Source organism: Zonotrichia albicollis, chromosome 6, assembly GCF_047830755.1.
Source record: "Zonotrichia albicollis isolate bZonAlb1 chromosome 6, bZonAlb1.hap1, whole genome shotgun sequence".
NCBI lineage: Eukaryota > Metazoa > Chordata > Aves > Passeriformes > Passerellidae > Zonotrichia > Zonotrichia albicollis.
In genome coordinates, this window is record NC_133824.1 from 23,783,234 (window position 1) to 23,800,181 (window position 16,948).

The 16,948-nt window shown below is 38.6% G+C and overlaps 1 protein-coding gene across 11 annotated transcripts in view; it reads right to left on the reverse strand.

Annotated features, from left to right (window-relative positions):
• MEIS2 (Meis homeobox 2) overlaps positions 1 to 16,948 on the reverse strand; it is a 173,745-nt gene that overhangs the window by 122,790 nt on the left and 34,007 nt on the right. For 5 of the 11 annotated variants that reach the window (XM_074542774.1, XM_074542773.1, XM_074542771.1 and 2 more), the window contains one exon: positions 8,089 to 8,190. The exons of the other annotated variants lie outside the window; for them this stretch is intronic. In XM_074542774.1, the coding sequence (XP_074398875.1) occupies positions 8,089 to 8,190 (102 nt within the window). The remainder of the gene's footprint in view (positions 1 to 8,088; positions 8,191 to 16,948) is intronic. 11 annotated transcript variants of the gene reach the window in all.

Consider the following 16,948-nt stretch of genomic DNA (forward strand, 5'->3'; position numbering starts at 1 on the left):
GCTGCCTTCTTTCCCCCCCATGTGTTCCACCCTACCCCTCTCTCACAGACACGTGTGCGCGCGCACACACACGCGCACACACACTTTCCACTATGCCAAGGAACTGCTGCAAGGCAAATTCTCACAAACACTAATGGCTTCTGACTGCTCCTTGGCAACCCCAGCATTTTAACCTGGGTGGATATGCTCTCCAAAATACAGACACTGGAGCTATCTCATCAGCTGTTCATGTGACACAGATGGAGAGTGGCTATTAGGAGCCAGGCAATGGGCCTTGGGGATCTGAGGTGCTGTACTGTAGCCTCAGGCAATTTTGAAAAGCAGTACCCGGAGATGGGGGGAGAAATCTCTACTGAAAGTGCAAGTTTGAAGTCAGTCAGTCTGTTTGTCTATCTGTCGTGCGGATAAAGATATCTTTGTCTCTTTATGTAAAAGTAATGTGTGTATGCACAAGATGTGTGGAGCTGTAAAACTTCTGCTCTGCACCATCCTTTCAAACCACAGAAACACCAGTTCACTCTCTCTATGGACAAATTCCTGTCTGTCTGCATATACTCTCCTATTTGTGAGCATCCTCAGCAGGAGTCTCCCACACGCTATATCACTGTTTGGCTTTTTGATGAGGTTGTTAATACCCTGGTTTGAAAAAGCTAATAGCAGCCCAAGAAAGAAAAGTTCAGTTAAAGCTCTCATTGCCTTCCCGTCCTAATCAGCAGTTGAAATCATAAGAGTCGGTGCTTCCCTAATCTGTTCCATAACCTCACAAAATATTGTAACTCCAAATGATATCAGAAGAAAAATGCAGCAAGATTTGTTCCTACTGGTGTATGACAGGCCTGTTAGTCTGTAATGTCTTATCTTTAACAGGACTACAACCACTCCATTTAGTGGATGCAGCTTCTGGTGAGAAGAAATCATAGAAAAAGCCCATAACAGTCTTTTCCAAGATGGAATTATTTACTTCTGGTCCTAGCTTTCTTTTTCCAAATAAATGTCAGTTGCTTTAAATGGAGACAAGTAAAATATCAAAAGCGAAATAAAATGAACAGATATGATAGTCACTTTATGGCAGACTGGATTAACTATATTTTTCACTACTGTATGAAGGAATCAAAATTTAAATAATTTAAATCATCATTACAAGAGATTCTGCTTATATGAACCACTCATATCCTGGCTTAGATGTAATTTGTAAGAAGAGTAGAGTAAAATCCAGTTCTATGGAAATGGCAATTATACAAGCATAGTTATCCCAATTTTCTAGAGAAGAAATTAAGGTTTGGATTTTGGTCCACTGTCTCTCTCTGTCACACAGAACCAAAAAAATCAAGGGTGATTTTCTCCTGCTTCCCATACTGTTCACTCATTTATCCTTGTGCAAAGAGTACGCATGATTGCAAAACCCTATCGGTGTTGCAGGAAGGTGGAGAATTCTTAAGTGGCACTCTCTTTGTGGAGGTGTCAATGACTAGGCCTGATTCGAGCCAGCAGAGAACTAGGCTTTTTACCCAGCTAGTTTAAGATTATAGCAATGCTATGTAATAATCTCAATAACCCCTATAAAAGCTGGAAAGAGTTTACAAGAAACCTTGCAAAGGGACCCACGTGGGGTTCCTTAACGACCTTCTCCTCTAGGGGAAGAGTTTGCTGAGGACGCTGAAGACACAAGTCTGCTTTACACAGTGGGAAATGTGGGTTTCCACACTGGCTCTGTGCTCAGGCACTCTCAGTATGTGCTGAGGGTTTCCTTCCACAAGCTGAATTCCTTTGCATTGAAAGCAAAGGATATTACCTCTTCTTTAAAAAATATCAAATAAGCAGTCATAGCAGGGTTTCCATTGCACCATAACTCCAGTTTGCTGCAAGCTGATTTCCTTGGACAGATAAGCTTGCAAAGCCCAGTGTTGACATAGCCAAGGACTCTTTGAGAAACAGAGACCAGTCCTATGTAAAGCCTGTCCAACCTTATTGTATCAATGAATTTTTCTTTGTTAGTCTCCCACACTACCAGTATTATCTCAACCCTAGTCTCTGTGTTCTTCACAGAGTAAAAACCCAGCAACCGATGAAGCAAGTTTAGAAGTAGCCCATCTTGTCCTTTTACTACTTGTGAACAGGATGAATAACAAATTCACACTCTATCAAGATGATAACTGAAAAGGATGACCCAGTCAGGCCAAAGCACAGAAGCCTGGTAACAGTCCAGATTCAAATTCTAGAAATAGTTTCTATTACCATCATAGCAAGTAGAGCAGTTAAAAAAGTGATTTCTGGAAAAGTACATTTCAGAACTCAGTGTTTGAGCTTCTTCATCATCAGAGGTCCCTTACAGCTTTAAGGTTTGTCACACTAAAGCAAAAGAGAGAACAGCAGGAGTATCTAAACTCGGGGGAAGACAAGACACTTCGTCATTTTTCTAAAAATAGTGGATGCAATACGAAAAGCAAGTTAAAGGATTCTTTAAAGGAAAGCTGCAGTGCACTATGCTGGTCTTAAGTGAACTACTCTAATATTCCAGACTAATATTTTGATGGAGTGGAATATGTAGATAAAAATGCAAAACAAAGAAGAAAATCTGCATGCAGCCTATATTCACAACTTGCAATTATTTGTTTGTACTTCTAATGTATCCATCTAGACACATAAATTATGCAAACCATTATTAATAAGGACATTCAGCTTAGTAATACAATCCATATCACCACCAGAGAAAAATCTTTAAAATCTGGTTAATTATCACTGCCAAAAAGCTGGAGAGAACTGTTTGAAGATGTTTTTGAAGATAAGATAGTATGCACTTAAAGGAAGACTAACAGAGAGAGAAGGTCAGCTCCAGAATCAAAGACCCTTCAGGAGAATCCTTATCTTCATTCCATCCTGTTAAAATTATCAGGCTTTTAGCCTTACAGCTCCAGTAGATCACAGATCTTTGAATGAAGTCCTGGCTGTGGATTGTTTTTTTCTTTCTCTTCCTCTTAATGATCCCCGTTCCAGGAAGTTAAGTTTCCTCACACCACAGGAGCCATACTTATCTCCTGCATTTCTTGCCCAGGGAAACTAAGATAGGTTATGACTGGCAAGTATGGGACTTTGAAAATCACAAACAGTTCAGGTGGGCAACCCAGCTTAGAGCTGGGCCATCACTCATGCTAGCATGCTCTTTGCTAGATTACTTTACTCCAGGAGGAAAGGAGCCATCAGAAGCTGTTCAGGGGCCTTACAGGCACCCTGAGCCTGTGCTGACCTGCATGGTCACTTCTTCCTGGAGTGGAGTGTCCTCAGGTGAGCTGCTGTAATCACACCACTGCATTCTCTGCCCTGGTGTCTCTGAGACACCAAACACATGCTTCATGGTTCCCTGTTCCATGCTTCAGAGAGCATCTTGGACAGAAAGAAAGGTTGGACGCTGGTGCATTAGGGAGAACAGGAGAAAATTTCAGACATATACCACTACCATCTCTCTTCCTACAGAAGACATTGTCCTGTTGCCCTTCTAGAAGGTCACAAAGACCTGGTCTCATCTCAAGTTCTTCTTTTGCTTTCCAGAATAAAACCCAGTGATTCCACTGGGCTGATAATGCAAAGATGACATGTATGAATTAATAATTATTGCAAATTCAAATAGGAAGAAAACTTAAGATGCTATCAGACCCCACATACAAAGCTATTCTATGTAATCTAATTACAACTTAGCATAGTTTGTCATTGAGGAGCAAGTCCCTAATGCCATCTGGCAATATGTGTTAAAGGCTTAAGGACTTGCACAGTATCTTGTATATAAAGTGTATTTACAAGAGACAGAATGAAAATTGTTTATTTTCTGTTTCTGGATAGGCACCTGTCTAGAGTCACTAACATATCTTATTTGCAAAAAGAAATTCACAAATGTTTTATTATTTATTCAAAATAGGAATGATGTACATGTGAATGACATTTCAGCTCTTATTATAGCCATGCATGCTATAAAATCAGTGATCTAAGTATTTCAAAATTATTTTCAGAACTGTTAAGGTTCACATTTCCCCTTTTACTTTTTTTCTGTCCAAAAATAAGAAAAAGACTGGCCTTTTTGTGTCCTTAATTGTCTGTGTTTAGATTTCATGTTTATTTGTAAAGTGAATTGAGAAATCTTAGAAATTCTGTCAAACGTCACAAATGTATTTTTGTAGCTTATATAAGAGAAAATTAATAAACCATAGTTTAAATGTTAAGCTCCTTTATACAGCCAGCAGGTTCATGGTTCGTTCATTGCAATCCAACATTTTTTCTCATCAGGTGAAAAAAGTGTTCCAATGCAGACAAGGGGAACAACAGTAAAGCAACCTGCTAATTACTGATCTCTCTTACGTTCCTGCTGTGCTAAACTGTCCAGACACGTTGAAGTGAAATTTTTCTGCGATTTTCAAGTGACTAGTTCATGGCCCACTGCCGTGGAGTGCAGGAGAAGGGATGAAATGCTTTAGTTTACATGCAACATTTACTAACTGTGTGGGTTTTCCGACATTAAAGAGGGGACAGTGACCCATGCCACCTTTTTCACACTCAAAAGAGCACTGAAAAAACAGTCTTCATAGGCTTACCTCAGGCTTCCCTGGCCCTTAACACCCTCCCCCCAGGGTAGGAGCAGAAAGAGAAAAAAGAAGGGATTTTATGCTCCTTTCTCTTCAACTTTTCAGGCGGTATAAGCAGCATTTAGCAAATTCAGCCTCCAAATGGCTCCAAATGCTCTGAGCTGCAGGGGCTCATCCTTTGTTAGCCTCCCTCTATTTACACAGGATTTACGCAGGCTCTCCACTGAAGAGACCACATGTTTCTGACAGAAAGCACTTCCATTCACACTGCATCAGGCAACAGGATTGTAACCACTGCAGCTTCACGCTGACCTGAGATTAGGGATTTCAGCAACACTGAGATGGTAACAATCTGCTAACTAACGAAAATTATCCATGGAGAACTCTGCTGCATACTCCAGTTAAAACTACCATGGCCAGATAGATTAGGTTACTTAAAGGGGCAATTAAGGACTAGCTACTGTCAAGAATATGCATGTCCATCTACAAATAACATACAGAGAAAAATATCAGCAGGGGGAAAAAACAAATTAAAAAAAAAATAGACTGCAGCTTGGATTAAAACAATTTCACCCACTGGTTGAAGACATAAAGTGTAAAAACAGACAGATGGACACATATGTAAATGTGGCTGCATTTGTTTCTCTGGAACTGGCAAGTTAGTAATAACAGTATAGTTTAATAATTTATTTTCCATGGTATTTTCACACTGGTTAACTGGGCAGTGGCAACACTTATGCAGAACTTCGGGAGCAGAATAATTCTTTCTATCTGATTGCTTCTGAGGCAAACAAACTGAACTAAGCAACCTCTCTTGCCTCTTCCTACAAGAACTCAGTACTGGAACCTGATATCAGTCTAGGGATTTTAAAAATTTGGTAATTTTTTAAAAACCAATTTGGCCAGTCAGGATTTCTGCACTGAGATTTTTTTTCCCCCCAGATTTAGTATGGCATCAGGCTTTTTCAAAATGGATTACACATACACAAACACAACAAACGTTGCTGGTTGGTGCTTGTGATTTTTTACTCAATAGCTTTTCATGGGGCAAAAGAAAATTGGATGGGAGCACAGGGCCAGAAAGGACCACACAGATCCAGCTTTTGATGAGTTTTATTTTGACATTTTAATTTGGCAAATTATTTTGCTTCTGCAGCGAAGGACAAAATAATTCACTTCCATAATAGTAACTCCTACATGTATCTGATAACCGCTTAAAAAGTACTAGGTATATTCTGAAGTTCTCCGTAGTATATCATAATAAAGCTCTTCTGGGCACTCAATGATTCATTTTTAGTGATCTCTCAAATGCCCTTACCCACAGTTAACACTCAGATTTTATTAAGGAAGAAAGCAGGGACAAATGTCCACTTAAGTCCCAGCTCTCAAATTCAACTCTGCTTGCGGTGCAGTACCTAAAGCTAAAGCTTTTTTAATGTTCTATTCACCTCCCCTGTGTGGCATTTCTGCTAACACAGAGTTCACAATCTTTCAGCCCCAAACACAGAAGGCTGCTATCTTCAAGACATCCGAGGAATGTGCCAGATACTATCATCTCCCCTGCAATACAAAGAACCAGAAAGAGGCAGAGACCAAAAGGAGACCGTGCTGATCAGGTTACTAAAGTCCAGAAAGTCTTTCCCAGAATGCTAAATGTTAATCTTTGAACCAGAAAATGTTATAATTAAGATCCTTGTAGTTGGAGGAAATGCTAGCTGTAGAAGTCAAAGGTACAGCCATTTGAAGTTGTACTTTTTTGCACGTTTATCCTAATCTCGCACCCCTCATGCTGGCACAACTCCCATCAAGTACTTTGTTCTATTCAAGCAAAATTATCATTAATGTCAATGGCAGTTTTGCCTGAGTAAGAAGTCTAAGACCAGATCCATGCCTTGGTCACAGAGAATTGCAAGCACTGCACAATTCCAGAGGAGATACACTCATTAAAACATGTGGTTTATGCTGATTTATTATATTCTTCTATTTAAAAATGAAACTTACATTGTACCTCACCAGGAAAGTGTTCAATAGACTTTTTTCTACATGGTTTTAACTTCAATTCCCACCCTCCCCACCTCAGTACAAGTTGGTAAGTGTGCTCCCAGTTTTTGGTATCCAGGCTGAAGGAAAGCATTATTAAAGTAGGTTTAAGAATTCTATATGCTTCAGTAATTACTTTGCAGTGTGAATGTAAATAGCTGTTATTCTGTTTAAATTTTTCATCCTACTAAAAACTGCCATACAAAGTGTCCTTGTGCTGCAGTTTTAGTGGCATTCTTTTTAAATGTTTTTTAAATATATTTTTAGATAAGTATTTTTGGCATTCTCATAGTAATTCTGTTAAGAATACCAGCTGCAGACTGACTACAGCTGAGGCAACAATAACAAGTCATTAAAGAAATCAGGAGACAAAAAAAATATTTTTCTTTTGTTGAAAGCACATCTCCTTTAAGAGACTATTTTCCTTTTTTAGTTCTGGGATAATGTTTTTCGTTTTCTCAATCAACTGTATAAAGCTATACATTAAAGAGCTATATTTTGTTCTAAGTAGCTTTTTTTATTTGTTATGCTGTTACTTTTATCATTAGAATAATATCAAATAGGGGCAAAATAGCTAAGTTCAATTAAAATTCTACCTGCAGTTGAAGTAATTAAGTTCAGTTGTAGTTCATCAATATTTAACCTTTACTATTTTGCAGTTGTTTATATATAGCAGAATGTGAGAACTTAAAAGTAGATGATGACTAACATCCTGTACCATTCTTCATTAAATCATTAATGTAGTTTCTTTAAGAGCAAAAATGACTGGGTTTTTTAAAAGGAAAATAGCAATCATAGCATCTCAATTTTCCTTAGAGTTGCTAAAAGTAGTTATAAACTACTTTTTATTTTTTTTTTCAATGTCTTGCACATCTTTAATGTCTTCCCCTTAGACCCTATGCTGTTTGTCAACAACTGCTTGTCCAGGAGACAGCCCCTAAAATGATGCCCACTAGTACAGCAAGAGTCCAAGTACTGTCCACATTAGAAACCTTTTTTTTCAGGGCTGTTTAGTTATTAAGAAAGCACTTGCTGAAATGTTCCATATGGGTACACATGGAAAAGATTTTTTCATCATTAAAAAAAAAGGACTAGAAATGTAACAGACAGTTATTCCTGAGAGATACTAAATTAAAAGCTCCAATTACTGAAAAGGACACTTGTTAGGTCACAAGTCCAAAATGCACATTTATCTATTTTAAGATGTGTTTTAAAAAAATGAAGGATGGCTAAATGCTTTTAAAAAAAAAAAAAAAAAGATGTTTTAGTAGAAAGGTCTCAAAATGAACCATAAAAACTTTTTCTGATGATAAAATGTACACGAATGTGTGTTTTACGTAAAACAAATGAAAGTGCTGTCTTGATATGCATTCACAAACTCTTGAACAGCATAAGAAGAGATGCTTGCTGTGAATGCATAGTTCAGAAAAAAATTTAAAAGTACAAAACATCTCCAAACTTGGCAAGTCTTACATACCATAAGAGCTCCAACACCTATGCACAGTAGGGTGGATTAACCCGCTGGGTGCTGCGGACATATATATGCACCTCCTCCTAAAGTGTTCATTTGGCTGGCAGTCTGGAAAACGCCAGAATGTGAAGGGTTACGTGGGAACACTGACAGTCTGCTCTTGCAGGTTTAATTTAAAGCCCGTACTTTAAATATAGGGTGTTCTGTATTTGGAAACACAACTAATACTCTTTATAAGTGATGTGCTACTTGGCGCCCAAAACAAAGGACTCAATCAAATCTTGCTCCCACTCGTGAATCATTCTCTAGATGACAACTGCGTGCTTTGGACCTGCCCGTCCTTATTTTTGTGGGTACCATTTTTCAGAAGTCTTTTCCTCCAAGAAGCCTCGTAAACGTAAACTGTAAACCATCTACACCTCATGTGCTGTACATATTGGCTGCTTATAAGTGGTTACTGGAAAGGCCTGAAATGTTTCTTTCCTTTGAAGTTCAGTAGATGGACAAAAAGAGCAAGCACAAGGGAGCTAAAGCTCATAGTCCCTGACAGATATCTTTATGATATCAGAAAGGCAGACAAGCAATTTTTTTTTTCCATTGTATAATTTTACTGATTTTTAAATCAGGATAATATGATTAAAAAGCAAGCAAAAAAGAAGGAATGGCTATGGCCACCTCTCTCTGCAGCCAAACTGTTCCATAAGATGCTTTGGGCCGCTTTAAGTGATTGAAAGTATTGACATACACATAATTCCATAGAAACAGGGGAAAAAGCTTTTGACAAAAGTTTCAATGACGTGGATTTAGAAAATGAGGAAGCATAAAAATAGCAAAACCACAGGGTACCAAGTTGTTGTAACTCTATTTTTTAAAAAGTTCACAGCGCAAAACTCAAAAGCACAGACACCCACTCTGACACCTGATGCATTGCTTTTTTGCTCATAACCTGTAATTTCAAGTCTTTCACTTTTACAGAAAATATTATAAAACACAAATATGAAGTGTCTACAAAGTCTGCCTAGAACTCATTTGTGTCCATGAGCTCTTTTTAGGGAAGAGCCTCACAAGTTGGGGTCCAGAGAGCTTACATCACCCCACTTTCTACTTCAAAGGAGTTAGTGTTGCCTACATGTAGGGACCCCAAATGAAAAGCCTGGCAAGTTAAGAGACTCCCCTTCCTTCAGGTTCAGATGGGTAAAATGGAGTTTCCCTCTGGACCTAGGCTCACCTAGCCAGCCAGCGAGCTGACCTGTCTGCCATAAGATCAAATATAAGCCCCACCAATCAAGTAGCAGTCCAGGCTAAATGTGCTGATGCAACAAATTTCCAGATCTTGATCACACTAGGCAGGGGAGTCATTCTTCTCAGTGATAAAGTCACTGAATGCACTCTTGAGGAGATAAAAAATTAAGAACTGGCTGACTTTGCACCATTTGAGTGAGTTATTCACCACTGACCCAGAACAACAGAATTGTCATGTTCTGACACCAGCTAGGAATGAGAGTAGACATGGTCATCTTTGACTCCTTACTGCAAGTCTGTAAGGAGGAAACAGGAATCATTTCTGAGCTGGTTAGTGGCATCAATCCAGAAAGTACAGAATTTAAATACATTATGCATTAGAAGAAACTTCACACAGTCTCTCCATCTCTCTCTCTCTCTCCTTCTCCCCCTCTTCCTAAAAACTTGGTGAAATAATGCCAATGAAAGGGCATTATTACTAAAAAAAAAAATTCCAAAAAATCAAACTAAAACAAAAAAAAAGCCCACAAAACGAAACAAAATCCTACCAAATAGGATCTCAGCAATTAAGATTTGCCTCAAAGACATTAACCCCCTGCTTGCAATTTTATACTTAAGATATTTTTACCTGCGTTTTACTATGTCAGGTTTTAAAACTTAACAGAGATTTATACTGCACATAAGAATTGAGATAGCTAATAGCATTATCTAACACAAGGTATTCTATTCCCTTTTTCTGTTACTGGCTCAGAACGTTACCTTCAGTAAATTTTAAGCAAAATATTTTTAACTTCTCAAATAAGCAAGGACACAGCTTTCAATGAAAACTGCTTAGAAAGTAATACGTGATATTGGTGGTGGCTCTTATATAAGTGAATATTATATATTACTACTTTTAAATCCAAACATGCCACCACACTCCTGTGCTCATTTGAGCATTACATTTTTTCATGTCTGAGCATGCCTATTGTTTTTTGCTAATTCTTCATTTCTAAATGCGTATCATAAAGGGAACATCCTGAAATACTCTGTTAGAAGGCAGGTTCTTGGACATAATACTTGTGATCAAAATAGATGTACAAGGACATCTTATTTCTTTTCTTCTTCAGCTAAATAGCAGGATTTCCATTTTTGTTACTAGAAGCAAAAGCAAGTCTTAGCATTGTAATTTCAGTGCAGAGACTGGGCAGCTTTTTGTATTTGTGACTGACCAAAATCCTGAAGCATGAACAGCATTATTATCCTGTCTCTATCTTCCTGCAGCATATGTGAGAATTTGTTCTGAGAGACCAGGGGAAAATCGAGGTTCGTCATTTCCTCTTTCTACCTCTGATGAACTCAATGCCAAAACACTTTCTGGACCTCACTTCCCCTGTTGCACATGCTGTCTTTCTGTTTTTGGGGATTACGCACACGGAGCAAGCCAGCTTTCCCAGGAAGAAGTGCTTGGAGGGACAAAGATCTGCCTGTGCTGCTGGTCTCTCTGCAGCCAGGACACTTTCATGAGCACCAGCCCTATCACATGGAGTGCAGGTCTGGGGCCATTTTTCTGAAATTAACACCAGCACTGACAATTCAGTTACGAGGCACTAACACAACCCCCTTTTCAACCCTGTTTATTTCTTGCAAAACAGATTCACCTGGACAATGGCAAGAAAAGAAAAGTTATATCAAGGAGGTGAGACAGATATCCTCTTCTCCTTGATGGTGCTGCTTTCTGGTACCGATGGTGGCTTTTCCTGTACGTGATAAAGGTTCAGTAAATTGTGCAAGCCTGGGCCCTGGCTGTTGATTGTTCACAGACTGTACATCCTTAGCAGCACCACCCCATCTATTACTGTGGAATTAGTTGACAATACTACTAGTTGCACCAAAAAAAAAAAAAAAAACCAAAAAAACTAATTGGTCCCTGAGGATAGCTAGGTGATTTGGAAATCTTTTTAACAAAAAGAAAAAATATCTCCCACAGTGATTTGCCAGCCTTCCTATACTCTATCCAGCACATAGGGACTTCTAAATTACATACTATAATTGACATAAAATATCTGTCCCATCAGTGAATATCTTTATTAGCATCAAAATCACTCACAACTAGTGTTCCTCAATGTTATTAAACAGAACTTGTTCTAGGTGTTGCCTTACTAATTAGTCAGGATGAGCCCGAGGAAGAAAATCTGGGTCATGTTAAATTAATTGGAATGAGCATGAAAATTAGCAGAGCAAACTGCATCAATTTTCTATAGAGAGCCTTTCTTCATGTTGAGAATAAAAATGGATATTATGAGGCATTAACCAAACTGCCTTCTGTGACTGCCAAGAGGTGTGTTACAGTAGCCCAAAAATATCATGCTCACAGATTTTCAGAAGTTAATGAGACATTTCCAGGAATGGTAAATACATGGTATTAAAATGGGTGTGCCTCTTATGGGAAAATGCCAAGTCATTTCATGTTTATTCAGGCATAACAAGCTCCTCAAAATGAGCATAATTTAAGAGGTGAATAGTGCAAAGAGGGCTAACATTCAACTAATTTTCCTTAAGAAAGAAAAGATTAAATTGAACAAAAAATGAATTAAGAGGTTTACAAATCAACAAGTCAACCATCAGATTGCAGCCTCTGCTCAGTATATTCTCATCAGCCCCTGCCATGAAGTTTTCAAAAAATGTCCCGAAGGCAGGGAACAAAGCGAGCAGAACTGATTACAGCCACACTCACCGCCTTGCTGTCTAAACTCTGTTTGGCTTCCTAATGAGCTCACTAAAAACCTAATTCATCTCCCATAACCCTTCTCAGCCCTCCTTGAAATTCACCATTATGGAAATTACAGATGAAACATTTACAGGCTGTGTTCAAATTACTGCTTCTTCAACAGGCAGGTCCCTGACCCTCACAATGAACACAATAGAGGTATGTCCGGCATGAAACCACTTGAGCCGCAGCCTATAGAATAAAGAGGCTCAGGAAGGTTAAGACTTTTTCTCATGGTGACAATGATTTCCACATTAATGCTTTCAGTTCCATGAATATGGGAATTTTGTGGGTTTGACAGTATATCAAATACAAATTGTAATTCAGAAGGGGAGAAATGAGTTGTACTGATGACAAATAGCTGAAATAGGCTAATGTGAATTCCCAGCCTGTTCATGAGGAAACTCCCTCAGTTCCTCATTACATGAAGTCAAAATGATCCTCACGGCACCTAGCCTGTAACTGGAAGATTACTGAATTGATGGATCCTTAGTTTAAAATGCAGCTGTTTTATTCTGCTTTAGTAATTAATTCTTTTTCCAATACCATATTGATTAAGCGTAGACCCTGATAAAGTTCAAACTGAGAAGAATCTCTAGTGACTTCCTTAGTTGCTCCAGAGACTCAATGAAAACTTCCTACAATTCCACCTGCCTCCTCAGAGTGCTGATCCAATGAACAGAAGAGTGTTTTTCTCATAAATTAGTTAGGCCATGTGGAGCTGTATTAGCTGATCGTTGCTTTTGTCTCTCTACTTGCTGACTTGCTTTTCACTTTTGCTGTCCTTTGTGCTGTCACACACAAAGTCGGAGTGCAGCTGCCATGCTGAACCCAAACCAAGGTAAAGAACAATTCGTACAAACTACATTTTTTTCCCCCACTTTATACAGCTGCAACTCCCCGAGCAGCATTGCACTCAATAAGGCCTCCTGGGATCCAACTAGCAGAGAAATCTGTGCTGAAGCATGCAGTCATTCTGTGGGACTAAAGAGTGTTGAGGGGAGGAGGGGGAGTAACCTGTTTTCTTCAAGACTGCTCCACCTTTTGGGATGGAATATTTGCTCTTTCATTTTTAGCAGTCAAAGATCCTCATATTATCCGGGTTTTCACTTTAAAAAACCAAACGAAAAACAACAAACCAAACAAAAAACAACAACCTGAAATCTAAAGAACAAACAAGCCCAAACCACACTCCTAAAGCACTACAGCCACTTGAGACAAGAAATCACCACTTCACCTATAACAAATGCCATGTGAGTTCTTGTTGACTAACAGTAAGGCCTGGCTGTCCATGGATAACCCCTGCAAATACAGCAGCAAATTACAAGAAGCAGCAATGACCAACTCAGTGCTGCTTTTCAGATATCACCTGTGCCAGGGTGAATTCAACATAGTACAATAACAGAAAGTTTCTTAGACTATAACCATTACAGAGGACTTTCTATTTTTTTATGAAAATGAGAAATATTTTGGTCTGAAAACATTTCCAGCACTTTATGATTATTATTTCTTCCCCCACCTACCCCAGCCCTCCTCCTTCCCTTTCCCACCATCTGAAAAGAAACAGCTGATCCCTTCTGTGTCTGCACACTATAGTTTGTAACTTGGACCCGTGTGTCTGAAGGGTAGCATGCTATTTGTACAGGTTTCCACGAGAGTGGTACCAAGTGATTTACTAAAGTAAAGGCTCTGAGAGAGGGGCAGGCACATCAGGTATGAGCAATCCTTCTTCAGGTGCCTTATTAGACAATGAGCCTATTTAAAGGCTAAGGGTCTCATCCTAATTTCATACTGTCTGAGGCCCTGACTAAACCCCTGCCTTCCCAGCAAGACAAAAGCAAGCTGGCTTTCAACACTTCTTTAGGAGAATCTGCTCACTTTGGGCTGACCCAATTTATATTTGAAGAGCCATGTAGCCAGGCGGGTGCAGGGATGGCAGTGGGCCAGGAGAGCCTCTGAGCCCCCGTGGATGGTGGGCCAGGACAGATAACGGCATTCCCCACCTTCAGAGCATTCTTCCCTAGGGTGAAAGGTCACCCCTCACAGATGTCCCCAGCAGACACTCTGTTGTCAAAAGGCTGCATCATGCAATTCATGCAGTTGCTCCTAACAATGCACTGTTCTTATCCAGATACGTAAACACGTTGCACTTCTAAATAATTTCCTTGTTAAGGGCAACTGGTTCTTTTCCCCCCGAGTTTTATTCAGCTATCAAAAAAGTAAGGAACACTGAGAAAAAAAAAACCAGTCTGACTCCCTTTGCCAATTCGCAGCTGAAAAATTCTATTTTCATTTTCTGTCAGGCTATTCAGCACAAGAAGATGCGTCTGGTTTATTCCCACAAAAGAGAAATAAAACCACCATATCCCAAAATGTCTAACAGCAAAGCATATACTTTAGAGCCAAAAAAGTGTACATATTTGGTGAAATGGAAAATCGTAAGCTTTTTGTCAGAAAACTTACACAGTCAGAAAAATGTAATGAAGAAAATTCGTTTCAGCTCAATATAGCCTATTCTGATTTCTTTCATTTAAAAGTAACAAACATCTACCCTGTGTGGACAAGTGTAAAAGGGAAAATTCTGTGTTTCCATATTTTTTACAAATTCATGTTTCCCTGGTGTAGAAAGTTTATTTCTCAAGAAACACTTCAGAAATAATAGGTCCTGGTTGCTGCAGTAGCTCAGATTTTTAATTTCCAGTGCCTCCAGATAAATAGTATAACAAAGATTTCTTCTTTGTTGAGTGCAGTTATTCTAAGGCAGTTTGAAGCTATCACACATAATACAACACAAGTAATTTCATTCTAGAATGGATTGAAACAAGCTTATCAGGATTGTTATCTGTTTATAAATTATATATTTAACAGTAAAGTAAGACAGACATGGCTGGAATGTTACACATGGGGAAACACGATTAGAGATATGCCAAATTGCTCAACCTAATCCCAAGCAATAGAATCTTAAGGGCACTGGGAATTTCTAGAAGAATTAATCATTATATGTTGTAAAAAGCTCAATTAAATACCCTTAGAAACCAAGCAGAGATTCTTTCAGACCTGTCTGCAATATGTAGTCCTCTCAGCTGCAGAATGTTTGCCTCCGAGCATCCCTTCTCTTCTGATTCCTCTAGATACTGAACCTATGGAAAGCACACTTTGAGAAAAAAAATCTTCAGTGCTTTCATGTCTCATATTTTATACACTTGGCCATCTTGAATTAATAGGAGTCATTGAAGATGCACATTCTTAAAAACGGCTGCAACTTCACTGGTCTGATCTACGAACTTTAAAGACCTTCATTTTATGAGCTTTCCTCAGGGTAGGTATTTCAGTGTTCGAAAAACAGGGTTATGGACTGTTAAGTTAAGCACATGTTCTGCATCAACATTTTAGTTTCAGCAGGTTATTTGGTGCCAAGTTTGCCAGTCAGTATCATCAATTCGAAATATGTGCTTGTTTGTTTTTAACAGGTGTTTAGAGAACAGCACAGGACAGGAGAAAAGCGGTGTTAATATATTCATTTAGTATTTATCCTTAATTCTGAAAATCCCCTTCCATCTGAAACATGACAAAATTTCACCTCAGGTGTTTAAGACACAGAGATAGAGCTGAAAAGGAGTGCAAATAAGTACTTCTGTTATTTCATCAGCCTGATGATTCGTTCACTCATCTCTATTGAACATTTTTCCCATCTAGTAATCACAGACCTAGGTTTACGTATGGTATAACCCATCTATTTATAGAAAACTACCTTTTATTGTGCAACTGATGTTGGTGAAAAAAGTAAGACTGAAGCCAAATACCCAGTACCCTTTAGACAATGAAACATAACCATGGACATTAACTCAGTCTGTTCTTCTGAAGATCATTTGTTAGAGTTTGCATCACAGGACAAAGAGGCAGAAGATATTAAAACATCTAAAACCAAAATTGGCTTATCCACATCAGCCATGCCATAGAACCAAAATAATAGTTTGTTCTTAAAACCGAGTAACAGCAAAACATAACAATAAGATTTACACACGCACCACTGTCACGTTTGTGGGTCAGTTGAGATGGTGCATCACAATTTCACAAAATACACACACACAGATACACACTTCTTGCAGGTGTTATCTCAGACTTGGTCTGCTGAGAAGCCAAGTGAATCCCCACAGCGACATTTGAAGGTTTAAAAGCTCAAGTTTTTGTTTCTAAATGCCTATAAAAACATTGCCTATGCTCAGAGGCCTTTTAAAACAAAACCAAAGCTTTTAAAGCTTCAAAAGCGGTCATGGGAATTTGCTCATCAGGAGGGAATCCTAAATGAAGGCCAAGATTCAGTGGATTCCCCTTGACATGAGAAAAGCCATAGCCTGTCTGCAGTTCTATAGTTTCTTGTAACAGATGTGGGCTGATTCAAGCAAAACATGATAAACCTTTGCTCATGCTTTACATTTTACAGAATCAACTTTTAAAATGTTTATGTTCCACTATTCTTTGCTATACTATTAACCCCCTCCCAAAAAACAATACCCCCCCCCAAACCTACCAAACAAAGACTACAACTCTACCATAAATCACCCCCATGAAAAAAAACCCTTCCTTCGTGGATATTTAATGCAGATATGAGACCACCTTCCAAAGTCATTAACTTAAATTAAAAAAAAAAAAAGGAGGAGGGGTGAAAGCTAAGCTTAGAATTTCTAGCATTATAACCTTAAATACTTGCACGACAGGAAGGAGACTGGCTGTTGCTTTTTAATATATGGGAGATGATTTAGGGAAGGCAATATTCTAATGCTATGTTAAAGGCCAATACTTTGAAAAACTTTTTATTTTTAAAAGCCAATGTTTTCTATCTCTGACATTCTAAGAAAAAAACCAAAAAAAGCA